Source organism: Euleptes europaea, chromosome 15, assembly GCF_029931775.1.
Source record: "Euleptes europaea isolate rEulEur1 chromosome 15, rEulEur1.hap1, whole genome shotgun sequence".
Taxonomy (NCBI): domain Eukaryota; kingdom Metazoa; phylum Chordata; class Lepidosauria; order Squamata; family Sphaerodactylidae; genus Euleptes; species Euleptes europaea.
Window position 1 is genome coordinate 9,077,418 of NC_079326.1, and position 26,679 is coordinate 9,104,096.

Consider the following 26,679-nt stretch of genomic DNA (forward strand, 5'->3'; position numbering starts at 1 on the left):
ACCTCCCCCCACATCCCCAGTGACCCCAACCCTCCCCCCGCCATGCAGGATCCCACAATCAAAGCCCTCCTGACAGATGGCCAACCTCTGCTTAAAGACCTCCAAAGACAGGGACTCCACCACCGTCCGAGGCAGCACATTCCACCGTCGAACAGCCCTCACCATCAGAAAGTTCTTCCTAATGTTTAGGTGGAATCGCTTTTCTATTAGTTTAAATCCATTACTCCGTGTCCTAGTCTCTGGAGCAACAGAGAACAAGCTAGTTCCCTCATCAACATGACATCCCTTCAAATATTTAAACATGGCTATCATGTCGCCCCTCAACCTTCTCTTCTCCAAACTAAACAAACTCAACTCCCTAAGTCTCTCCTCATAGGGCATGGATTCCAGACCTTTGACCATTCTGGTCGCCCTCCTCTGGACACGCTCCAACTTGTCAACATCCTTCTTAAATTGTGGAGCCCAAAACTGGACACAGTATTCCAAGTGAGGTCTGACCAATGCAGAATACAGTGCTAGTATTACTTCCCTTGATCTAGACACAATACTCCTATTGATGCAGCCCAGAATTGCATTGGCCTTCTTAGCCACCATATCACACTGTTGACTCATGTTCAGTTTGTGGTCCACTAAGACTCCCAGATCTCTTTCACATGTACTGTTGTCAAGCCAACTATCTCCCATCTTGTACCTGTGCCTTATGTTGTTTCTACCTAGGTGTAGTACTTTACACTTCTCCCTATTGAAATCCATTTTATTGTTTATGGCCCAGCTCTCCAGTCTATCGAGGTCATTCTAAACTCTGACCCTACCCTCCGGGGTATTAACTACGCCTCCTAACTTGGTGTCATCTGCAAATTTGATTAGCATGTTCTCTAGTCCATCATCCAAGTCATTTATAAAAATATTAAATAGTACCGGTCCCAGGACAGACCCCTGTGGTACCCCACTGGTCACTCCTCTCCAGGATGAAGTTGTGCCATTAATGAGCACCCTTTGGGTTCGGTTGGTCAACCAATTACCAATCCACTAACAGTAGCAGTGTCCAGCCCACATTTTACTAGCTTTGTTTCAAGAAGATCATGGGGGACTTAATCAAAGGCTTCACTGAAATCAAGGTATACTACATCTACAGCATTCCCTTCATCTACCGTACTTTTCACTCTTTCAAAAAAAGATATGAGATTAGTTTGGCATGACCTGTTTTTGAGAAACCCATGTTGACTGTCAGTGAGCACGGCATTTCTTTCTAAGTGCTTACAGACCGTCTGTTTAATTATCTGCTCTAGTATTTTACCTGGTATTGATGTCAGGCTGACTAGGCAATAATTGTTTGGGATTTCTTTCCCCCCCTTTTTAAAGGTGGGGACCACATTTGCCCTCCTCCAGTCTGCTGGAACTTCTGCTGTTCTCCATGAATTTTCAAAGATTATTGCCAGTGGTTCTGAAATCACTTCAGCCAGTTCTTTTAACACCCTTGGATGCAGTTCGTCCGGCCCTGGAGACTTTAAATTCATTAAGAGTAGCTAGGTATTCCTGTACTATCTCAGTGTCTATACTATCCTGTAATTCCGCTATTGCATCCTCTGCTCCATTATTCCCAGGTTGAGCATTATTCCCCTTTTGGGAGAAGACTGATACAAAAAAGGAGTTAAGTAATTCTGCCTTTTCTGCCTCCCCTGTTAATAACTCACCATCCTCTCCACGCAATGACCCGATCGTTACCTTGATCTTCCTTTTGTAATGGACATAACAAATAAATAAATAAATAAAACCCTCTTCTCTGATGCTGCCTTCTGAGGAATAGACCAAGCCCTGCTCAAATAGTGGGGCCTGGGTCGATTGGGGGTAGACTGATTTCATGGCCGCTTTAGTGGGCCAAGGTACATGTGTCTGTATGGCTGCAGCGTTGCATTGGGGAGCTGCTGGGCAGTGAGTCTGATTCTGCATTGGAAGGGCTGGAAAAATGCCTTTGCATGGCTAGGGCTTGGCTAATCATAGCAGCAACCTGGTCAATTGTGGCAGCTCTCCCTCCCCCTTCTCCACCCTTGGGGAGGGGCTACTTTACCTTCAGTCGTCATGTTGAGAGTGGGGTAATCGGCTTGCGAAGACCCAGCCTGCGGCTCTCCCTCCAGGGCTTTTTTGCTGAGAGTGCTGCAGTTTGCCACGGCTGCGGCGCCTGAGTCAGACTTCAGGAGGCGCAGCCGTTTTGTGCTCTTTTTGTTGCGGCCACCATGGTGCCTCTTCTGTGAGGCTTTCTTAGAGGCGAGCCAATGGTCATCTTGTTCCCCGGGCGGCTTTTGCCGTTCCGAGGGACTACATGTGCGGCGATCGGAAGGCTCATCTTCCTCTGTGGCCGTCTGAGCGTTGGCTCGGTCCTGGTCTGTGCCCAAGCGTTGCTGCATGTGTAAGGCGCGATCGTGATTGGCTTCAGATAAATAGTCGTCCTCCTGCTGTCCTCTGGAAGCGGCGGCAGTAGCCATGGCGTCTGAGTGCTTTTTTAAACAACAGAGAAGAGAAGGAAAGTCCACAGACGGAATAGAAGGGGACAGAAAAAAAGGGGGATTTTTTTTGGGGGGGGGTATAGATATAGATAGAACTAGGTAAGACACAGAATAGACTTTTAGAATTGTTAAGGAGGAATAAAAGATAGAATTTTCCCTATGCTAACTACAGAGCTACAGGAGCTCTGCTGTTTGCCAACACTCCCTGGCAAGGCAGGAGGGAAACTGGAAGTTGGGACTATTCCCACCCTAGGAGACAGGAAGTTAAAAATTAGTCCTGCCTCCCCTAGCAGTGGGCTTGAATAACCCGAGCTGCAAGATGCCCTTTTACTCAGAGCGGGAATACATTTTCTACCACCAGGATATTGTTAAATGGAAACTGTTAATTCTTATTGGCGTGGAAATTCGTAGCAAACCTTGCTTCATTTGTTAAGAAATCCGCCAGTGAGAGTGTAGTGGTTTGCGTTAGGTACTGATTATTGTGCAATTCATAGCAAATGGAACTAGGATACAAAAGCCATGTGTGATATAGTGCACACATGCATGACCTTTTGGCCCTCCAAAGTGTCAGGGGAACCAGTGAAGTTCATTTTGTGAGGCATAGCATGGTGCTCCCAGAAGAGAAAATCAGCTTCATCCTCCCCCCCCCCCAAGGTCAGGGTGGATTGAATAAATCACCAAGAAACAAAGGTCAACTTAAATCAGTTGAAAAGAAAATTTTCCATTTGCTTGAATACTTCATTTAAACACTTCTATTTAAATGAAGTATTCAAGCAAATGGAAAATTTGTACTAATACGTTGCTTTAACCATAAAAACATTCATTTAAAACGGAGCCTTTTTACTACTTCAGAAAGTTCATTTTATGTCTTTTGAACATCTAACTTAATACTTTCACTGTTTTAAAATATTGTATATAACACACTGGATATTTTTAGATAACTTAATGCTTATGACCCCGGGTGTGATGGACAAGAGGCTGTCCTCCCTTAAAAGGAAATACAGCTACTCAGCTTTTTCATTCCTGAGCCTATGGGATTGCTGCTCCAGCATCCAATCACCATTCAGAGAGGGGATGGAATATTGGAGGAAGTATAGCAGGAGTCAGTTTTTGGTCTGCCTCAGCAAGACAGCAAAAATCAAGGTAGCTCATCCCGGTAGCATAGCAGTGTGGTTTAACTCTACCTGATTGTGAGGTATGCCTCTGTTGATGAGCAGACTTCATAACGTTTAGTCTGACTCTTGGAATGGACAGGCTGGTGTGCATGGAATCCTGTTTGTGTAAAAGGATCCAACCTAATGTCTAGTCAGTGAAAGTCTGCTTGTACCTGTAAGCATTAATGAGAATTCAAACCTCGCTCTGACACCATAACTGGCTTATATTTATGTGCCTCAGCCAGGTTTCTCCTTTGACAACCTGGAGACTTGTTCTTCTGATTTTTTCTTTAAAACCAACCTGTACATAAATAAATCTTCTTTGTTATTTACATACACCTCCTGCCTCGATGATCTCTGTATTCTTCTTGCTCACCACAAAACTTATCTCATGGCAGCACACCCAAAGCCTTTACACTTGCTACCCTAAGAACATCTTGTAACTGAGGAGGTTTGCAGTGCAAAACAAACCTGGTTCCCCCAAATGGTAAGAGGCTGTGTAGATCCCCTCACTTGGTAAAAAGGGCATGTCACAAATGGTAGGGTCACTCTTACAACCTGTGCCCATAACAAGTTTTTGTATACCAGTGCAAGCTGAAATCAACACTATAAGGTGCATCTTCTTTTTAATCTGCTGCTTAGTCTTTGTCATATAAATGCCATGCCTTGCCCTGCCATACATTTTCAACCAAGCAAGACCTAACAGTAGTTACAGGGAAGATCATTGTTCTCCATGGAATGGGAAGTATATGTCCACATTCTTGGTCACCCAAATTAATCTGGACAACCCTGGTGTTACTTACCGGTTCCTAACACCCAGTATCAATCAAGCCATAATACAAGTACATAAACAGTTGTGCTACATGAAGACTGGTGGAGGTTTCCCCCCACATTTCTTTATTGTAAAGAAAAGCAGGCTTTCATAAGTTCATAAATGTCACAAGTTTGATGTTAAGAAATCGCATGTTTGCATACATTTCCGATTTTATTTTTAAATTATTTTTAGAATTTGATTACCCACTATGACACACACCCTTTTACCCCTCTTTAGTACCCACTCTGACTATGTATGCTGAGGGAAAACGTTAGCTTGAGTGTATTTGTGAGAAGGTTATTTTTCTCCTTCTCATTTAGTCCCACACCTTGGTTTACTTCACAGAGAAATTTGACACAAGAGGCTTCTGAACTTTAACAAACAAAACAGGGAAGTTTATTGAACAGTATTCACAAGATGGATTTTTGAGGGAAAACACAAACCACATATATGTACACAAGATTCCTTCATACAGATAGCTTCGTTTAGATGTTACTCAAGTTGTCTTTAGCTTAGATATTTTCACAAATTAGGTTTCTTCAGTACTTAGGTTACAAGCTTAGTTCTGTCCCTCAGAACTCACAGACTCGGTTCACAGCCTGGCTAACAGGAGTGAAGAGACTTTGAATCTCTTATTCCTCAGAGAACAATACAGAAGTATGGGAAATATCCAAATTCCCTCTTCCAGTTCTCAATGACTACCCCACACCGGTGGCAGTAACCCCTCCACATCACCCTGCAACCGGAATAGCCCTGCCCCAGAGACTGATTCCCCTTTGTGACCTGAGAAAGGGCCCCTTTTCCACCAATTCTCAATCCCGTCACTCCACGGGTTGTGTGTTCCACTAGCTTTGGCTGTAGTATGTACAGAACCCCTTAGGTTCACAGAGTTCACTGCTGCCCGTCACACGGGCTCATGAGCTCAGAATCTGTCACCGCTTCTTCTCAGTCAATGCGTTTCAGTGCCTATGCTCTTAGAATCGACCCCTTCCTGAGAAGAAGTATGTTATCTTATTCAGATAGACACCAAACAAGCAGGACTCAACTGCTTTCTTACCGGAGTAAGCTTTTTATTGAATAGCTTCTAAAATATGTATATGTATGTACAGTCTTAACATATATGCATGTAGATGGTTACAAAGTCTTAAAAATGTTACATACGTTCAGACATTATGAGTCTTAAACATGTTAATGTTGCAAGCAATCTTAAACAATCTCTTTACCTCTATATGAGAGTTTCAAACCTTAAAGCAGTAATAACTTTTCAGAAACAACAGTTACAGAAATCTGTAAAAATTGTTAGTTCAGTAAATAAGATCTGATTTTGTTAAAAGTATCTTAATTCAAAGTATCTAGAATATCATAAAAATAAGTAGGCGTACGTTACCCAATCATGTCATTTATGAAACTCTCCAGTCCCCAGTCCATGCTAAGGATGGGTAGACCTTCTAAGGCCCTCTATTCTCAACCCATGTAAGGATTTAATAGATCTTAGTGAAAGCACCTTAATCCATGTAAGAATTAAGGAGATCTGAGTGCCTCCATACAAAGGATGGAGAGATCTATAAGAAGGGAGATAGGGAGCTCTTAGAACCTCCATGTCTACGCAAAGACTTGGAAAGATCTAAGCTCCTCCAGTCCATGGGGACTGGAAAGCTCTAAGAGCCTCAATCCACACAAGGATCAAAGTCTGAGAGCTTACATCCCACGCAAGGGATGGAGAGATCCATTTAGGCAAGAGGGTTCTTAACCTATTATGAACTCTAACTTGGCTAGAAGGCTCTTTCTTTTATATCATTCAAGATAATTTTTTTCCGACCTTATCTGATTGGATCTATGAGATGAGATTTATTTTTACAGCTGCACATGCTGGATTTATTTTCCTGCACATGCTGTGTAGCTGCAAGCTTTCCCGGCAGACTACCATATAAGGAGTTCCTCTTCTAGGAGGCTATTTTGCTGATCATAGCCACATATATTAATCAATTTGTGTCTTTGTTATACCTTCATAATGGTTGTTTTTACCAGCATTCTCATCTTCTGAAGAACATAGTCAGAATGAATATATTCTTAACTTTCCTACATAATTCTTTCATATTTAAATCTTAAAACACAATATAATATTATTCGATACCACTAGGTAATGTTTCAGACAGCTGTTACTGACTAGGCATTGTTAGATGACAGGTAGGAAAAATATTCTACTGGATAATCTACTTGGATAAAATACAAGAGTGTAATTATTTTTCTTCTCAAAAAGGAGACATGCTATGCATGTCTAGGCTTGTCCAGTTTAAAGGGAATCAAACCTCTGAATGGCTTCACAATGAACTTTAAATAGGAAAATTCTACAAACTCATTGCTCCATATGTTCCCATAATATTCTATATGTTCAGGGCTGTAACCGTTACCCAGCTCTGAAACTTTCACAGCCTCCGCTTAGGCTAGTTTCCAAGCTCTGAATCCTTTTCTCTCCCTCTAGAGTGTCCACTCTTTGGCTCCGCCCACTCTTGGTCTCTCAGCTCTTTTTCTGCAGATTAACCCTTTGTCTGTCACACCCACCCACCCCAGTGTAGAAATGCTTTCCATACACAGACTATTTAGCAGCTCTCCTGAAGTATATAAAATGGCGCTCTTCCTACTTTTTTCTGTAATTAATGATAATGTCAATTTAAACGTTTGGGAATTGGATGAAATTTTATTTAGATCATCTTTCTTGTAAACTATAAGCTGTAACCTATTGCAGTTTTATTGTATTAGCTCAAAGCCATAGCAAAACAATAAAAAAAACAAATAAAACAATCCAGTCACAATATCAAGTAAAATCCATAAAATAGCCATTAAAAGATTGAAATGCATAATAAGCATTTAAAACACAAGCTTTATAGCTAAAAGAAGCAAAATTAACAATAGTTTACTGTTTCTGTAATAATAAGGAGTGATCCAGGGTAAAGCCAGTGAGCTATTAATTGATCAAACTTGCATGAGAGGATTTTAACTGAATCTTTATAACTTGGGCCACAAACTTTGCCAATTGTAGTGCTGTCTATTTATCTCTATCTGCAAGTAATATCATCAGTTTCTTATGGTCTGACCTCCCTGGGCATTGCAATAAAATATTCCCAAGATATCTTCCATAGTCTGCTGAAAATGTTGGGCGCCAAAGAATCACATGAGCCAGATCCTCAATGGACCTATCAACACAAGAGTAGACTTGCTTATTATATGGGGTCTTCTTATAACGACCTCTTAACATTGCCAATTGTAAATTAGTAAACTATGATCAATACTCTGCCCATACTGTAAGTATTCATAGGAACTATAACTTTCAATTCTTTTTATAACACTGGCAAAAACGCTATATTTACATGCCGCATGATTCTTGCTTTAGCAGTATATCAATTTTCCAAGTTTTTAAAAAACTTTATTACTTAGAAAAGCAAAAGAGAATGATGTGCTTTGTGTCCCCAAAGGGAATAGAATTAAGTGGTGCGCTGGTCTCTAGCATTGATCTCAAGACAAACAGCTGCTGTACAGAAGAGAGGGGTGGCTGGCTGTGGAGCGATATATTGCTCTGACATCCCTGGTTCCTCCTTTTTGCACCTTCCCCAATTTTCAGTTTTGACCATTTTTCCTCAGCTAGAGAACAAAAGAATATGACTACAGAAACGAAAATCTAGGCTTCCTTATCTAGAAATTCTGAGACTGATACCCTGTGTCCTGCATCAAAAGACCTTAATTGCTCATTTTCTGTTATCTTGTAAACTTCTTTATCTTTTAAAGACTGGATTTAATTTACTGGAGTTTTAGACTGAGGGAGAGCATGTTGTTATACGTGATTTGCAATTATACATCTATCTTCCTGATATCTAGTTCTTATTGGCATGCCGCAAACCATTTTGATGTAGCATAAACCTAGTATGATATTGCTTGCAGAGCCTTACTTGCTCAGTATTGCCCATGAACCAGCAAAGATTAGAAAGCACCAGAGTTTTAAGAAATCATTAGCAGTTACACCCAAGTGTGCAATCTCATTAAAGACAGAGGGATTGCAGATGTGTTGCTGATGTAATCATCTGAATGGAGCGTTGTGTGACAGGTGTAACTTGATTATTTATAACATAGTCCAATCAATGTGCATGTCATTTTACTGAGAAACAAGCAAGACAAGTTCCTGCACCGAGTAGTTTACAATTTACAGGGAAAGGGAGGAAAGGGAAAGAGATAAGGGAAAACAGGGAAAGGGAGGAAAGAGATAAGGATAAACAGGATAAGTACACATTTAGTTCTGTTGCTTAATTTTAGTGGATGAGGATTATGGGGTAAATTCAATGGCTTCACAGAAAAATGAAAGTTCAAAGGGGGAAGAAGAGAGAAGCAGTATTGTATAGGTATTCTAAGAGGGTTTCCAGGAAGGAAATTCACATCAGGCTTATAGCTGATTATGAGGGCAGTGTCATGGGAGATTTGGCAGTAAGGACAAGGAGTATATGCTGGATAGTGGAGCAGACAGGAAGCCAGAGGACTGAATTTATGAGGCCACTCGTGTGGTCTTAATGATGAAAGGGAAGTGATGTTTAGTGCCAGCTTTGGGTAGGGATGAGAGAGTTGAGGTATGACAATGGATAACCAGAGTGGAGAAGAATGCAGTAGAGAAAGCAGGGCATGACTTAGTGGAAGCTGGAGTTTTCACCAAGAGAACAGAGAGGAAGAAATACATTCTTGCAGGGGTATATATGGAAAAGTGTGACATGGTGACAGACTAAATATGGGGAATGAGGGATGGGGAGGAATCCAAGTAAATTCAAATTTTCATGCCCACTAAACAGTGTTACAGTGATGCCAATGAATATGGGAAGAACATGAAGGGAGGAAGGTTTCGGAGTAAAGACCAGGACATATTGAGTTGGGCCGGAAATATCAGGCAGGTAGTTTGAGATAAGATGTTGGCGAGAGAGAGAAAATTCTGAAGTAGAGCTTAGGTGCCCTTGCAGATGGTTCTGAAAGCCATTCAGTTTGATGAGGTCACTCAGGTACTGATGAGAGAGAGAGACTCTCAGGGCTGAGTACAGGTCCCTGAGGGACCCCAGCAGAAGGAGAAATCAAAAGAAGAGCTTCCCCCTGTGGAAACATTAAATGAGCAATTAGACAGGAAGAGGGTATTGTCACAAGCCTAGATTACGAAGGAATTTGAACAGCGGAGTGTTGTCAGCTGTATCCAAGTATGGCAGAGGAGTCACATTAACGTGATGCAAAGGGGTAGGTTTCTTTGGGTTTGTCATTGCTTTCCAATTATTTACAGAGCATGGAAGACAGACTGTAGAAGGTCAAGAGAGAATTTGAAAGATAGAAAGTTGAGGCAGTAGGGGTAAGTGGAATGCTTCAAGAGTTTGGAGACAAATGAAAGAAGGCAAAGCCAATGGTATTATAGGAAGATGGTTTAAGGGATGTGTATGTGTGGGTGGATGGGGAGAATGTTGATGTGATTGCATGCAGGAGGGAAGGAACCAAAGGAAAGAGAAAGGTTAATTATGTGGTGGAGGGGAGAGTATTGGGACCCAAGAGTTGAAGAGAAGACTGGGAGGGTGACAAAGCTATACAATGAAATTTAAAAGCTGAAAAGCTGACCAGGGTAGTGAAACTAGAAGGATTTGGAAATGAGATGATACCCCCACTGCATCCCTCAGGGAGCTGGTTGTTTCTGTACCTGAGAAGGCATGGGGAGGGAAAAATCCCCTGGAGCCACCGTGCTGCACAAGGCCTCATGGCAATTTTTTTAAGAACTAGGACTGCTTCTAAAATGGCATTGGCGGGCATGGGGTTAACCCTTGGCCACCGTCACATTTAGTTTTGCTCTAGGTGAGATGCATGAGGGTGTGTTGGACCACCAAGTTGAAGAACAGTGAGAGAAGCAGAGAGGAGGAGGTGCCAGGTTTCAGTTAAGATAAGTAGTTGTGGAGATGAAGAAAGGAAAAGATCGTGGGAAGTGATTACCAATCTCTTATATTCTGCTTGATGTAGAATTTATCCCATGAGTTATGAACCTTGAGATAAGCAGCTTGGAATGGGGCCTGAGTTTACAGAGACTGGTGCTTATGGACATGCAATATCTCTCTCTCTCCCTCCCCCCCTCCACTTCTAAATTATATTTGCTGAAGCTGTATAATTCTATAGGTATCTGGATAGAAGAAGCCTGAATTACATGCACCATAGAGCAAGTGCCTGTAAACTAAAATGTGATTTCATAGAGATGAAAGGGAAAGCCTGTTTTTAAACTCATGTCATCATTGAATGAATTAATCTGAGATAACTAGTTTTTAATCTTCATATGAATTTATAAATATATAATCAACCCTAATAAATGCATTAATAAATGCAATGTAAATAGGGTAAATTATCACATTGAAACATTAAGTAGAGCGGTTTTTCAGAGCTGTCAACTTTGAGGAGTGCTAGGCTTCTTGAAGTATGGCGCCTGAGTAAGCATAATGCAGGGGTGACATCACCTTCAGTCTTGTATAGCTGAGGAAAGAGACCTTTCTCCCATTAATCAGTTTTGAGCTTGTAGAAATTAGTAGAAACTTACATATATATATATTACAGTTTGGGCACAGGAGATCTGCGCTCTTCTCTATTCCTCTATAATATATAGCACTTTTTTTTGCTTTCAATAAAGATACTCCAGAGTTGATGCATGCCACCTTTCTTCTAGGTGTGGGAGCCCACTTTATTCTTAATTTTTGGGTGTGCTAATGTCACATGTGAGTTGTAAAGTAAGACCTAGCCAGATCAGAGATAACAATAGAAATTATCTGGTAGGAATTTCAGTGATTATAGAGGAAACATCACATAGAAAAGATCCTGTCTTTGTGATCCAGCCTTATATTTTTATTTTATTTTATTAGATTTTTATCCTGCCCTTCATCCAGAGAGTTTCGGGTGGCGCACGTGATTGTCCCTTGTTAATGTTATCCTTTCAAGAACCCTATGGGGCAGGTTGGAGTGAGAGAGTGGCTGGTGCAAGGTCATCCAGTGACTTCCATGGCAGAGTGAGGATTTGAACCTGGGACTCCCAAGTCCAACACTATCCCATACTTCGAAGCCTTGTTTAATTAAGAAAATAGGTGTCTAGGAAAACTTGAAGTTATACATGTTCCAAATCAGCTTTGATCAATCGAAAGTAATCAAATTATCCTGATTGCTTAGCTATCACCAATGATTTGTATTGGTTGAGGATCTTTGTTTGGGTGAAGTAAATAATTTTAAGTATTTCCATGTGTTTCTTACCATATTGCTGAGTGTACAATGCATGTCCTTGGGAAGTTATAAAATCCATTGAAGTTTGATTTTTTTGGCTTTCTTAATGTGTTGTTCTTGGGAAGTGATACAACCACGCAAAGCTGTATACCTTTGGGATAGCTGAGATGCTGCCTCATCCATTTGTCTCTGGCCACACAAGTTGTGCTTCCTCAGATAAGAGTTGGTGTTGCATGTCAACACTAATTTGACTCTTTGCTGGCTGTTTTACTGTTTTGTCATTCATTAATAGGTATCAAACTTGGTTAACATTTGTATTACATTTTAGAGCAGGTCCTTAGAATGATGCTATAGTGTAGTGGTTAAGAGTGGTGGACTCTTATTTGGAGAACTGGGTTTGATTCCCCACTCCTACACATGAGTAGCAGACTCTAATTTGGTGAACCAGGTTGGTTTCTCACTCCTACACATGAAGCCAGCTGGGAGACCCTGGGCTAGTTACAGTTCTCTTAGAGCTCTCTCAGCCCCACCTACCTCCCAGGGTGTCTGTTGTGGGGAGGGGAAGGGAAGGTGATTGTAAGCCGGTTTGATTCTTCCTTAAGTGGTAGAGAAAGTCGGCATATAAAAACCAACTCTTCTCCTCCTCCTCCTCCTCACCTTTCCTGGCGCCCACCAAGTATTTTAGAAAGTGGGTGGAGCTTTTGCCAAAGCAAAGGATCTTCACTGTGCGACCAAAGTTAAGGTACAGCAGCCATTTTGTGGCTGGCTCCGCCTCCTGTACCAGCCATTTTTGGCAGCCATTTTATGGCTGCACTCATCACTCTGTCAGAACTCCAAATGTGCCCACAGGCTAAAAAAAAATGGGGACCCCTGTTTTAAGGGCTTAGTACTTGAAATGTTGGCTGCTGGATTCTGTGATCTTGCCTATGTCTGCTGTATCACTTCTTGTACAGCTTAGTCAGTAACCTATGACAAAAAAAACAACAATGAAATCAGAGCCCAAATTAGTAACCTGTCCTGGGGAAATAACCTGGTGTTCAATATTTGCACATTAGGGAAAAGGAGACGTGGATTCAAACAACTCTCTTTTTGCATTCTGCTGTATCATCTCTTCTAGTCTCAACCTAGCCACTGTTGCAGAATTCCCAGATGAATCAAAATTGATAGCTTTTTCTGTACAGTCGTCCATCCCTTGCTCCTACCCTATGAATTATGAGCTTTCCCCTTGGTTCCTTACTTCTTTTTTCGCCCTCTTGTGTATTTTCAGTTGCATGTGTGTTAGAGCAGTGCAATATGGGGCATCTTGAACAGTGAGCTGCTGCTGTTTACATATCCTTGATACCGTACCATGCTTTTCTGTTGTTGCATTGTGCTAGCATAGCTGGATTATTGTTGGCTGGCACAATGTTGCTAGTCATTTCAGTTGTAGTAGTGCTGCTAGCCAGAAGTTGTATTGTGCTAGGCAAGAGGTCTTGCATGTTATTTTATCCAGCTCACAAGGCGTGTGTAGCAGGGGATAATAATAATATTATAAGATCGTTTTGGCATGGCTAAGATTAGCTGCCCACATTGGAACCAGCCTGGTGCCAGTTTCGTGGCATGTTTATTTTTATTTACTTAGTTTCAAAAGTGTTTATACCCCACCTTTCATTGTGGTTCAAGGCAGTTTACAGTTTTTATAGTCCTGTCATTTTTTTCATTTTTATGAAGCAAATACTCAGTTTAAGGTTATTTCTCTCTGAGAAGGAAAAAAATAAATCCCATTGTTCCTTTGGATTAATATATGGAAGTTTATCACTATTCTGCGGTCTAGATCCAAGGCTGAATTTAATTGCTTCCCCACACACTGAAGGTGAAAATTCCTAAACATGACGTATTTTTATCCTCTTTCTTCCAAAGTGCTCCGAGAAGCAAACAAGGTTCTCCCCTCCTCCCTCTCTCCCTCAAACACCCTGATTCTGAGAGCACGCGTGAGCTCCATAGCTGAGTGGATATTTGAACCATTTCTTTCCAGTCGTAATCCAACACTATACCAAACTGGTTCTTAATAGGAACTATAGTTCAGTAACAGTTAGACTTTGTTGTCAAATGTCTATACTGATCCCACCCTAATGCTGAATTGCACAACACTCTGGCAGGTTATCCTTGTGAGACACAAGAAGCTGCAGTGCAGAAGGGGCTGGGAAAGCCCCATGGATGACACTTTGATTTTAACACAAGGGCAGTTATCCAATCTGTTGGAATAATAGTTTCCTGTGACAGATTAGCTAGCACTAGAGAACCTTCTGTGAGTTTTCAGAGGAAACATAAAGGCAGATGTATTACAAGAATAGAGTTTATTCTGAGTTGAGATTGGGATGATGAGCTAAAGTCCGTCCCCCGTCCGTCCGCCACCAGTGAATACAGTAAAAAAGGGTACTGTTTCTGGTTGCTAAATATATATGTCAGAACCTATATTAGATTATACATATGAAGAAAAATTACAGCATTCTATTTGTTTTTAATTTCACTTAGGTTGAAGATTGTAAAAATTTCTTTTAAATGCAAGCAGTTTTTTATTCAACTTAGAAAAGAATTGGTGAGTACCAGTCTTAATCATTTGTCATTCGCTCTGACGTTGCAGAGTGGCTTTTGTCAGGCAGTTGACATGCGTTCACATTGATTGAGATACTATTTTTACCAGCATGTAGTAATGCTTTAATTCTCTGGGAACATATGTGACAGTTTAAAATTACGCTTAAATGTTAGAAGATTTTGACTTACATTTATAGTCTGACTGAGATGCATGCTTCTGAATCTGTAGGTTAAAAACATACTGCAGTCTATTTAGTATGTGTGCCATCTTCATACAGTGTACTTTGCAGTTCTTTTTGGGGCTGTAGGAAAAAATTAAGAATTATGGAGCACCTTTTTGGTCTTGATTGTTTCAAAAGAGGAGAGTGTCTAAGATCTATGTGTACTGCTGATGTAAAATTAAAGTATACAAGGAATCATTTAGTAAACAGTACTAATTATTTGCAGGTGTACAATCATGTGTTTTTTTTTTAAACCATGCTTTCCAGCACATAGATCTTTAGGTCATGTACACAGGATTGAAAAATTGTATGTACCTTGTGGGAAGACTAATATTGCAAAGAAAGAGTACCTCAGTGTTTGCTTGTTAATCTCACACTCCCTTATGTGGAAAGACATTAAGGCCCAAGAGGTTTAGCCTGTGCTCTATATTAATGAACTATGTGCCTTGAAAACACCCAAATCCTTCGAATCCTCTGTAACATATTGGTGGATATCTAGGGCAGCCATGCATGGGCTCTTTTAGACATCCTGATAGGAAAAGTATTCTCCAAAGGTATGAGTCCCTTTATTGTTCTTCTCAACTTAAGTACATTTTTATAAAGACAAGTATGCAAAAAAAATTCTTATCAGGGATTTTTTTCATTGACATATTCACTGGGAGTCCTTTTGAGCTGGTTAGTAAAAAAGAATTAACTTTTCATAACAGCCTCAAATATATTTCATGAGCAGGAGACTAATTTTACCAAATAAAATGTAAAACTTTTCCTTGTAGCACGAATCTAGAGAAACATTACTGGGATTCAATATGGTGAATTATCGAGCATGTAAGAATTTATGGAAAGCTTGTGTGGAACATCACACCTTCTTCCGGTTAGACAGACCACTGCCACCTCAGAAGAACTTTTTTGCACATTATTTTACTTTGGGTTCAAAGTACCGGTACTGGTAAGTTTGGGCTATATGATGTATTGATGTTACACAAGGGGAGTTTATTAGCATAGTAGTAAATATAGGCTGCTCCAAATCTACCACTGTTGAAATAGCTTGGTGAGATCAAGTAGGCATCAACTTTTGAAAATTCCAAATATGTTCTGAACTTATTTTAGAAGTTGCTTGGAAGTAATGTAGGGCAAGGAATGTAAATAACAGTCACACTCAGTTGCAGTAGACTTCTTTGCAGAGCACAGTATCACTGCTTAATTTGAAAACTTGGTATTTCTTTATAAATGCTGTCCAAAGTAAGTGTTGACCTCTATTTTACTGTTCATTTTTTTTTTGACTGACTGATATGCACAATTGGAGGCTGTGACGCTGCAAAAGTTCTGTTTAAGTTCAAGACTGAAGAGAGTTCTATGAATTTAGCAGGCTCCATTCAGGTCCGGGCACATACTAGGGAGAAGTATCTAAATGGCATGTTTTGGTCTTCAGATGATGATTCTCCTTGTTGGGGTAGGGGGTGAGGACTGGAGACCATGGCCTGTATTCTACCACACTGGGCAGCAAAGTTTGACGCTTTCCTCCAACCTAAGGAGCCTCCCTCCAGCTTGTCACAAGTCAGGAGAAAGCTCAGTCTGTTGGCCACTAGTAAAGTATAATGCTGTGCATCATCCGGAATTACTCATTCTGAAGGTAATTGTGGTCCAATAATTGCACAGAGAAATTCAGTGGCAAAATGTTTTAGGCATTATGTTCTGATAAAGCAAAGGAATAATTGTGGACTTCTGCGGCCAGCATGGTTCTTTAAACTTGTTCTGTTAAGAATTTTTTGGCAGCTGTTACATTGATTCTGGAAGGACAGCAGCTATGTCTCACTTAAGTTTATTTGTCATGGCCTTGTCGTATCTAATATTCAGGCTGTTAGGAATTAAGAAAATATAATTGTAAAATTTTACTCTTAGCTTTGGGTGACAAAGTTGCTTGTATTAACCAAATGAGGTATACCCCTCAATCTTTTTTCATGGCATACACAGATTATAATTTATACATTTCCTTTCAGTGGAAGAACAGAGGTTCAGTCTGTACAGTATGGGAAAGAAAAGGCAAATAAGGACAGGGTGTTTGCCAGGTAAGCAATTTAAATTGGTTTATAGTAATGTTTATTTTACTGTGATTGTTACAGTTTTTTTAAAAAATTATTAAGATTTCTCCCTACACTCTCTCAGCACTGTTCTAATGTATTACTTACATTCTAATCTTACTTTCGCCCTGACCTGGATGGCCCAGGCTAGCCTGATCTCGTCAGATCTCAGAAGCTAAGCAGGGTTGCCCAGGTTAGTATTTGGATGGGAGACCACCGAGGAATACCAAGGTTGCTGTGCAGAGGAAGGCACTGGCAAACCAGCTCTGTTAGTCTCTTGCCATGAAAACCCCAAAGAAGGGGTCGCCATAAGTCGGCTGCGACTTGACTGCACTTTACACACACACAATCTTACTTTCATATTACCCTTTAAGAGCAGAAACTAGTAACCTCTCGCCTGGTCTGTTTGGGGATCCTTCCTAATAATATCGATTGCCTCAGTCTGACCTCTAGTAGAAATCTGATTTTGAAACACCTCTATGCTTTAGATGAGCTCAGTAACAGAACCCAGGCCCGTAGAGTTTGTCCTCTTCTTTATTTGGGATTGGTGTATCCAAACTCCAGCCCAGGCTGTCTTGACTGCTTGACGGTTCCCAAATACCGATGTGCCTTTATGTTGGCTCGCCATATTTCAATCCCAATGGCAGAACTTTTTGGCCACTTTGGGAGGATTCCATTTGCAGATGGACTTTGTAGTTGTGACAGGGGGAGCCTTTACACCTTGCTCCATTGTCTATTGGATTGCCCAAATTTCATAAGTACAGAACTGTTTGTCTCTCTCCTTCTAAAGGATCTGGTTAGCATTCCAGCCCATTGTAAGCTTCAGGACCTTTTGGCTGGAAGCAATCATAAACCACCCTGGCAGTTGCCAAGTTTCCCCCCCCCCCCCATGTAATCAAATTTATCAGTTAAATTTGAGCAGCCTGATGCCCTATTTGTCATAGGCGTATTTATTATTAGTATTGTTGTTTCTCTCTTTTTTGTTGTTGTCCGGTTGTTGGAACTCTTCATGTTCAAGACTGTTGTCATAAGAGCAGAGAATAAAAGAAAGAATACCCTTTAAGTGAAGCTAAAAAATGGAAATTTCTTCCTCAGTAGTGCTTGAAATAGTCTTCTTTGTTTAAGTGTTTTTTTAATGGGAAGCACTTAATTTTATTAGGCATATTTATGTGATATAGCCATTAAGATGCAACACTGGAGTCAATTAATATTTGAAAATGTCAGTTTATCATAGCCTGCAAGAAAGTTATTCCAGGCATGCGTGTTGCAAATAAAAGTTAGACATTTAGGCACAATTATATGTGCCTGTGTCTATATGTTTACATTTTACTAAATTTTCTATATATATTCATTCATATTTTAAAGCATTTTTTTATGTTGTGATTGTTCTCTGCCTTGGGAGCCCTAAATTGGGTGGAAAGGTCACATATAAATGCTTTAAAGAAATAAGATATAGGGACCCCAATCTTAGTTTATTATATTACTTAATTTATTGGAGGGCAGAGGTAAGATTGTGATACAGTGCTGCTTCAGTGTTTTTACTTTGAACATTTTGGTCGGTTGTTGTTTGGGAGAGGTAGCACCAATCTAGCCTTTGCTATCTTGTTTCTGGATTTGGGGTGTAGCAGCAGTAAGCAATCAGCCTTGTTTCTCTCAACCCAGGAGAACTTTTTCCACTCTTACACATATGTGACAAATTCTACCCGTTCTGTTGCTGCAATGAGTAAGTTAGCATTTAGCTGCTGTTAGGAAATTCTTTTATCGCTCAGAAGGGTAATCTATTCCATTAACTCTTGAAGTTTGTAAGGCAAAAATAAGATATTTTCTGCTTTACGGAGCTCCAATTTGGTTTCCTTCTCTTCCCTCCAAAATTGAAACTTTGCAATCAAAATTCTTACGTGCCATCTTTCAAGCACCTAATTGTATTTCAATTGTATTTCAATCTAACTTATACTTAGAGACTGCCCTCCATCTCCCTCTTAGCATGGAAAGCTGTAGTAAAATTTAGATTTTTTCTATTAGATCAGGATTTTCTTCCTGATCTTTTAAAAGGACTGTGCTTGACCCTTTTGTGTCCTCTTGGATAAAGATAGTAGACGAAAGACTTTCAGGTTTACAGATTTGCTATCCAAGTTTTCCCTCAGAACTCCCTTTAGTAATTAGTAAGATATAGACTTAGAACAAAGGGACCATCTTGAACTATGTGGTGATGCCAGTAGGAAATGTGTACCCTCCTTCTGGGGACAAAGCACCCCGTCTTTTCCAGTGCTCCAAGATTATCTTGAATTCTTAACCATTACAACTCTTCGCAGACTTTTCTTCTTGGCCAGACATAATGCCTGACCCCTCAGTGAATTAACTGGCACATTTTTGAAAACCCCAATCGAACAGAGAGTCTGTCCATGTGGAACAGCAAAGACAGAAACACCCATTTTTTATTGAGTTGTGGTTTATATTCTTCTGTTAGATCTTATTTTATTACTCCATCGATTTCACACTTTCCTGTATGTTCTCATGACTACCATTTAATCTATCTGCTGCCTGATAATGATAAGGCTGTTACTCTATCAGTAGTTTAATACTTAACAGCCGCTTTGAAGATACCCCGAAAGTTATAATCAAGCTACACCTAAACACTCATTTGCGTACAGGTGCTCTTTTTGCACTGGAACTGGAGTAAGTTTAGAGCGGTTCCTCAGTGGAACAGGCTTCCTCAGGAGGTGGTAAGCTCTCCTTCCCTGGAGGTTTTTAAGCAGAGGCTAGATGGCCATCTGTCAGCAGTGCTGATTCTATGAACTTGGGCAGTTCATGAGAGGGGGGTCATCTTGGCCATCTTCTGGGCACTGGGTGTGTGAGGGAGGTAGTTTTGAGTTTCCTGCATTGTTCAGGGGGTTGGACTAGATGACCCTGGTGGTCCCTTCCAACTCTGTGATTCTATTCTATGATTCTAGAGCACCTTGCCTAATAAGAGGAGTGTGGGCAACTGTTGTAAAATTATCAACTGGTAAGAATGGACTTTTCAGTAATAGACACACTACAGTCTCTTTAAATGAAGTGGATATCTTACTCTCAGTTAGAAAACCATTGGCAGTCTCTGCTGTCCAGATATTCAGATCCTCTCTGGCTGCTCTCCTGACAGGAGTGGCAGCGGTTGAACATGCTAGGGATCAGCATCACATCCCCCAAAGTTTTGTCCACATGATCAAAGTTCACCAACTGAAAGGTATTCATCACAATAAAACTGGTAGTTCTGGAATCAATAAAAAAATACAACAACAATCTCCTTTATTGGCATAAAATCGAAACATGGGGTGTCTGCATAGTAACATAAAATTATTGCAGTTGAACATTTCTGACAAGGATAAAACATAATAGATAAAAGAATGGCGGAATTAATAAAAGCCCTTTACTTAACTTGCTGACGAACGTTCATAGCAAGTCTCAGATTGTGCTACAATCTCCAGTATAGCAGGAGAGTGATAAAAAAAATGCTAGTATCTAATATGGTGCCTGAGCCAGAGCTGATATGAGTGATTTTATATTTAATGTTTAAACATAAAATTGTTTGCAAATGTGTAGCAAAGAGTGTTGTACCAAGAACGTTCCTGTCTTATCCTAAATGTTAATATAGAGTAAGACTTAACCATTCAGAAATATTCCTCTGGATAATGTTGAATGAAGATGGTATAGAGGCAACATTTCCATGCCACCATAACTTCTACAAAATAGGCTGTAAAATGGGTTTTACCTTGCAATCAGCCAAATATGTCCTAAGGGTGCTTCTATTTTTGCAGCAGCAGTCATCCCTAACAACTCATCTCCCTCACCTCCACAGTAAACTAAACATATGAGTGAGTTATATTGGGCAAGAGAAGGCATATCGTATGGTCATTCCAAGTGCCTGGACCATTTGCTCATTCCAGATATCAGCCAGTTTGTTTCCAGGGTGAGTTCAATAGGGCCAGCACCCAAAGCTATCAGGAAACCATCCAAATTTGTTGATCTATGGGCAAACCATATCAGTGGTTCTCCCATCCCTCTGAAAGGTACCGGCCACTGCTAGTTATTCCAAACCAGAAAATGATCCAACAATGACAACAGAAAAATCAAAAATTTTAAGCAACATTCCTAACCCAGCCTGGCATCTGAAGTTTGAATGTTCATTCTGAACTGTGTACTTAGAAAATAATTTTACACAGTTAAGTAAAATATGATATACAAATAAATTTAAATCTCTGCATTGCTTTGAATTACAATTATAAAATGTGAGCAAAGTAATCTTATTACTGTTCATATGGCCACCTATTAAAGGCAGAAAGCATACAACTGAGGCACTGGAAAATGCATTGCTGCAATGTGGTAACTGTTTCTTTGAAATTTCCACAAAGAACAGGAAGTTTTGGTAACAGGTCGTGAATGGGTGGGGTTGTGAGGTTAAAGCAGTTAATCAAATGCTGAAGTGTGGCTTGGCAGTTGTGCTTCTGCTGTATCTTTATCAACTGCTAAGGACACTACTCCAGATCTGACTTTCTGCTGAGTAATTACGGTGAGTATTCCTCAGAGTTAAATTCCTAGGAGAGAAAAAGCATAAGTTCCTTCAGCCTACAGAAAACTGTGAGCATGTGAGTTTACTTTTTTTTCTTCCTTTTTTTAAGATTTGACAAATGCTGTGAGTGGTATTAAATATTTGAAAGGGGACAGGTTTATATATCAGTAAGAAGATGTGTATACTCTTAGCATTTGAGGATTAATTCTTGCATAACAGTAGATACAGTTGGCAGGTTATTAGTGGAACTTGTAAAACCACAAATTCAGTTGTATGACCCAGGAACTGTAATGTCTTTGAAAAATTGTTCCTTCTCTTGCTCATTAGAGACACAACTGATGTTCTTGTTTCTTGCAATAATTGTGCTACTACATGTTTGCACACATGGTTATTTTTTCTATTTTGTAAAATAATTGTATTAATGGTTACAGAGGTTTAGCACTGTTTAACATATCCTGAAAATGAAGAATCCCAACATACATACATTTTTATGCTCATGCCACTTTTTATGGTGGATCCTCTTGTATCTTGGGCTGCTGTAGGCTTCTTTAGAATGTTCATTCTCCTTTTCTGATAAAGGCTGCAGTTTACTACAGCTGTTGGCTAAATTACTGCCCTTATTCATGAGTGTAGACTAGTACTTAACTACATGTTACATACAAATGTGTATAAGGAAACCGAATACCTCTTTCTTCTAAGCAAAGGCAGCTTTGACGTAGGAGTGGAGAAGCACCAAGGGCTGCTTCTCCTCACTATATGTGAGGTTCTAGACATATGATATCTGCAACAGTGAAACAGGACAATTCGAAGAAGAAGAGTTGGTTTTTATACCCTGCTTTTCTCTACCTTAAGGAGTCAAAATGGCTTACAATCACAATCCCTTCCTCTCCCCACAACAGGCACCTTGTGAGGTAGGTGGAACTGAGAGAGTTCTGAGAGAACTCTGACTGGCCCAAGATCACCCAGCAGGCTTCGTGTGGAGGAGTGGTGAATCAAACTTGGTTGTCCAGATTAGAGTCAGACACTCTTGACCACAACACCACACTGGTATCTAGTCCAATGTTTTGCACTAGCAAAGTTACAATTTAATTTTTCTTTTTCTTCAATAAAATGTTCTTCATAAAATGCATTCATCTTCTGCAGTCATATGAGTAAAATATGTTTTTATTATACAAATTCATTCTGCAGCCTTCTACTGAGAACAGAAGGAAAATCTATCTGAAATAATTTGTTTAAATGTGTGCACATTTTAACAGATCCTATATGCTGGAAGACTGATTCTAGTTTCTTTTATATTCTATCAATTATTGAGGAATTCCAGAGATCATACTGATAGTTTTGCGTAAATATTTCTGTTTTAGGTCCCCTAGTAAACCTCTGGCTCGTAAATTGATAAGTGGGATGGACTGGGAGGTTGTCAGCAGGAATTCATTATCTGATGACAGGTTAGAAACTCAAAGCTTACCATCACGCTCCCCACCTGGAACCCCTAATCAGTAAGTATAACTGAAGTAGCCCCCTTCAACTACTTACTTTCCTCTGGATGTGTGCTAAACATAGACATTTCCATAATAAACCAAAACTTGCAAACTACTGTGCCAAGAATTTTGATTGGCAACACTTTGTTTCGTCAGGTGTGTGAAGTGAATTTGAGGAGGAAGTGGTAGATATACAGGGACTTATAGAGGTAAACAATTATTCCAATTTAAATACACCTGCAAATAATACAGTTATGAAATACTGGACAGAATAGGTAGAGCGTCTCACATTAGGGGCTGTACATTGGCTTCCACTTGTAAAATCCAAGCAGCTTATGAACATTTGGTGAGCTGGATGGCCATTGTGAATATGACACTTTGGACTGGCCTAGTGAAGAATGGATGTTGCGTGCAGTGTAGAAGAAGCAACTAAGGAAGGGCAAGCCTTATACGATAGTAAGATCAAACTGAGCGTTATCCAAAATTCTTCCTGTGGATTTGCTATTTTATAGATACTCTATACACAGAAACCTATTGTAGAACTTTAGCAATATGCTTTTGTTGAACAAGTGTTCTTTCCTTGTTTAGTCGCAACTGTGCATTTACTCAGGAGGGAAATCGGTTACGGCCATCTTCAGTGGGACATCTGGTGGACCATGTAGTCCATACGTCTCCAAGTGAGGTTTTTGCAAATCACCGATCTCCTTCTTCCACACAGGCGAACAGCATCATTCTGGAATCTTCACCGTAAGTTTAGTTTTTTTCATGTTTTGTTTTAGAGTAAGTCAAGAGTCCTAAGTGCTGCTAATTTCAATAATTTTATTTGTTGCCACATATCTGTCAGTTCATTGGCAGCCCTAATATTTACATTCAGTGATAGTTTTATAGTGAGAAACTTTGTATCATATTGGTTAAAAATGAACTGTGAATCATCCAACATTGCAATTTCTAATGAATTCACTGAGCGGCATTAGGCAAAAATGCTTTTTCAGCCATCCCAGCAATATGAGAATAATGCTGGTCTAATTCAGTAATGATTACAAGATGTGTGTGAAGTGTGAAGCGCTGTATAAATACTAAGTTTCTGTTCAGGATTCAACCCCAAATCATTACATAACTGCATTTATGGAATAGAACTTTCCTACCTCCCTATTCCCGTGATTGTGCTCCCCAACATGTGGTGCTTACAAGGGGTCTGCAATAGAAGTGGGAATCCAGCATGTGCAGAAGTATGTCCTGTGTTAGCAGAAAGAACCTGAGGATTCAAACCTTGGTTTTTGGAACTGGTTGCCCACAGTAGATCATACCACAATAATAAAGTGATAGAGGGTCCTAGAGTCAGTCTTGGCATTTTTAGTTAAAAGGGTCTTATGTGCAACTTAGGCCCTCGTTCACATTGACATTCCTATGTATTTAAGTGCCTCTCTGGCCAGATCCTGCTGTGAATTTAACTTTGTTTCAATAAGTATTGAAGGTTTTCTGCCTGTGTCATCTGCAGATATTGATAGTGAAGGAAAGAGTAAAAAAATGCATAGCAAATAAAAACAGCCCATGTTTACTATAAAAATATGTTACCTGCATCAGTCAAATAAGAAAATATGTTAGTAATGTTAGAAGGCAGACCGGATATATGCAACACAGAGTTTATCATAGTAGCGTGTTTTTCTTTTTATTTGATTATGCAAATTACTGAATGCAGAGAGCTGCTTTGACTGCAGAATAGCCTGCTTTCACACACATTGTCTAAGCATTCCTAAGGAAATTCAAAGCTGACTGGGTAAATATAAAGCAGGGAGATTTTTGCCCAAGGCTTCAATCCTAGTTCTCACAATTTATTATGGTAATGTATCACAGTATGTTATACTCATGACCGTAGAGTTACTTTAACTACTTCAAATGGTAGTTTATTGCTTTACATTCAATCAAGCAACCATTTATTTTACGGTCATTTGACCAAAAAAAGAACAGATCTAATCAGGAGTAACATAAATTTACAATAAAAACAGTATCAATAAGTCAGAGAATCCACAAAGTAAAATATATCAATAAAATCCCATATCTAAAGAGGCAAACACGCTAGCTTCTAAAATGTTTATCAATCAGATTTTATCTGTTTATAAATTGCATCCTTTCGGGCCTTATATATAGCAACACAAAATTTCGAAGTTTGTGGGTTGCTATCCTCCAGTAGTCGCTGGATGCAAATTTTATCAGGTAGTCCTATATTATTTCTTAAAATTTCTTGGGTAGTCTTAGCTCTTGACTCATGATGGAGAGGGCAGTATAAGAAGACATGTTCGCGGGTCTCAATTTCTTCACCATTGCTCGGGCAGACTCTCTCAGAAAGAGGAATTTTTTAATATCTGCCTTCTAAGATGGCCGATGGCAAAGCTCCACATCTGGCTAACATGAAAGCCCTTGTAAATTTATTCACCTCCAGTGTCATCAGATATGGGGCTGCCGTCATCAGGTGTCTGAACTTCTGTGAGGCTATGAAACCAGGCAACCTTGCAAGGTCATGCTGTCTTATTGCTTTACATTGTCTATTTATTTCACCAGCTATGTATAGACATGTAATATACTTTGACAATGTTCCTTTATTGCATTTTTAAAAGGGAAATGACTTGAAATTTGGATCATGCACACTGTGTTATAACCAAAGTGTGCTGGCCAGGAGACAGACAGGCCACAGATAAGGTTAGAAATAAATCTTTCATGGTGATTCCCACTGGTTTGTAAGCATGTGCAGTAGGATGGTAGCAATATGTAAAATTAGCTTGGCGTGTCTGTAGAATTCACCATTCTTTGTGAAATTAAAAGTACACTAATTAGAAATGTTTCATTGTGATTTGACTCAGATGCAAAGGCAAACCATATTTTCCTATTATGTTACAAAGTTTAGTGGATCACTTGCATTCTCCCTCCTGCCCTGATACGCAGTCAAATATTCAAATATTTTTGGGTTTTCTGCATACTATAATCTGTCATTATAAACTATGATTTGTGCTTGCCTTGCAAACCAGGATTGAACTCTAAGAATAAACCAGGTTTAGAATCCAGGTTGGAATGGCAAAGCGCACAACTTATTTTGCCTATCAATATATCTATCAGTATAAATGCAGATACTTAAATGCAGAGATTTGGAACCATTAACAGACAAGACAGAACTTTTCTGCAAACCTGAAAAGCCTGACGTGTGCAGAAAAATCTGAAATCTTAAAAAAATTGAAGGGGCTAAAATCTTCCAAAATAATAGAAGCAGCACCTGTAGCTATAAGAAATGAAATGGTCGTTGTGGGGGTTGCTAGTTAACTATATTAGTATTCCCAGCTTTCAAGCCTTGGTTTCTGTCAGTAAAAGGCAGGGGGCAAAGCCCTTTCCAAGGTTGTTTTGGTCTGAGGGAAGACTCATTAGCGCCAGTCCTGGCAGCAGCCATGGACAACTTGCTACCACCAACTTGTGTGACTCACTCAGATTTTTGCTACAGTTCCACATTAGCTACTCTAGTAAAGCCAGTGTGGTATAGTGGGTTAGAGTTTCAGTCTAGGATCTGGAAGACCCAGGTTTGAATCCGTACTCTGCCACGGAAGCTTGTTTGGTGACCTTGTAAGGGTAAAATGGAAGAGAACAATGTAGGCTATTTGGGACCCCATTGTGGAGGAAAGTGGGGTGTAAATAAAGTAAAATGATAATAAACGTAACTCAAAGGGGGCAGGTAAAAGGTAGGTGGGCGGGAAGAAGCAGGGAAAAGTAAAGATTCAGGGGAAGTGGCACAGGGAAGTGATACAGGGAATATGAGGTACTCCCAGCAAGTCCTTGCAGGTTCCACACTGCAGAATTGGGCATGGTGACCAGCACTGTGCAACATGATCATAATTTTCCCAGGTAGAGGCTGCCAGGGGGTATGAAAGAAGGAAAGTGAAAATAGGGGAGGGTGAGATAAAGGTAGGTTGACTGGTTGGTGAGAAGGAATCAGAAAAAGGAGAGAGGCTATGGGGGCTTTCAGGAAAGGGAAAATAGCGAGGCAGGGGAAAATGAGATGTCCCCCATGAG

At 40.0% G+C, this 26,679-nt stretch overlaps 1 protein-coding gene across 1 annotated transcript in view; it reads left to right on the forward strand.

The window, feature by feature from the left end:
• PTPN4 (protein tyrosine phosphatase non-receptor type 4) overlaps nucleotides 1-26,679 on the forward strand; it is a 136,046-nt gene that overhangs the window by 66,399 nt on the left and 42,968 nt on the right. Inside the window, exons 11-15 of the mRNA XM_056861377.1 lie at nucleotides 14,244-14,307; nucleotides 15,298-15,470; nucleotides 16,522-16,590; nucleotides 22,510-22,644; nucleotides 23,215-23,373. Coding sequence (XP_056717355.1) covers nucleotides 14,244-14,307; nucleotides 15,298-15,470; nucleotides 16,522-16,590; nucleotides 22,510-22,644; nucleotides 23,215-23,373 — 600 coding nt within the window. The remainder of the gene's footprint in view (nucleotides 1-14,243; nucleotides 14,308-15,297; nucleotides 15,471-16,521; nucleotides 16,591-22,509; nucleotides 22,645-23,214; nucleotides 23,374-26,679) is intronic.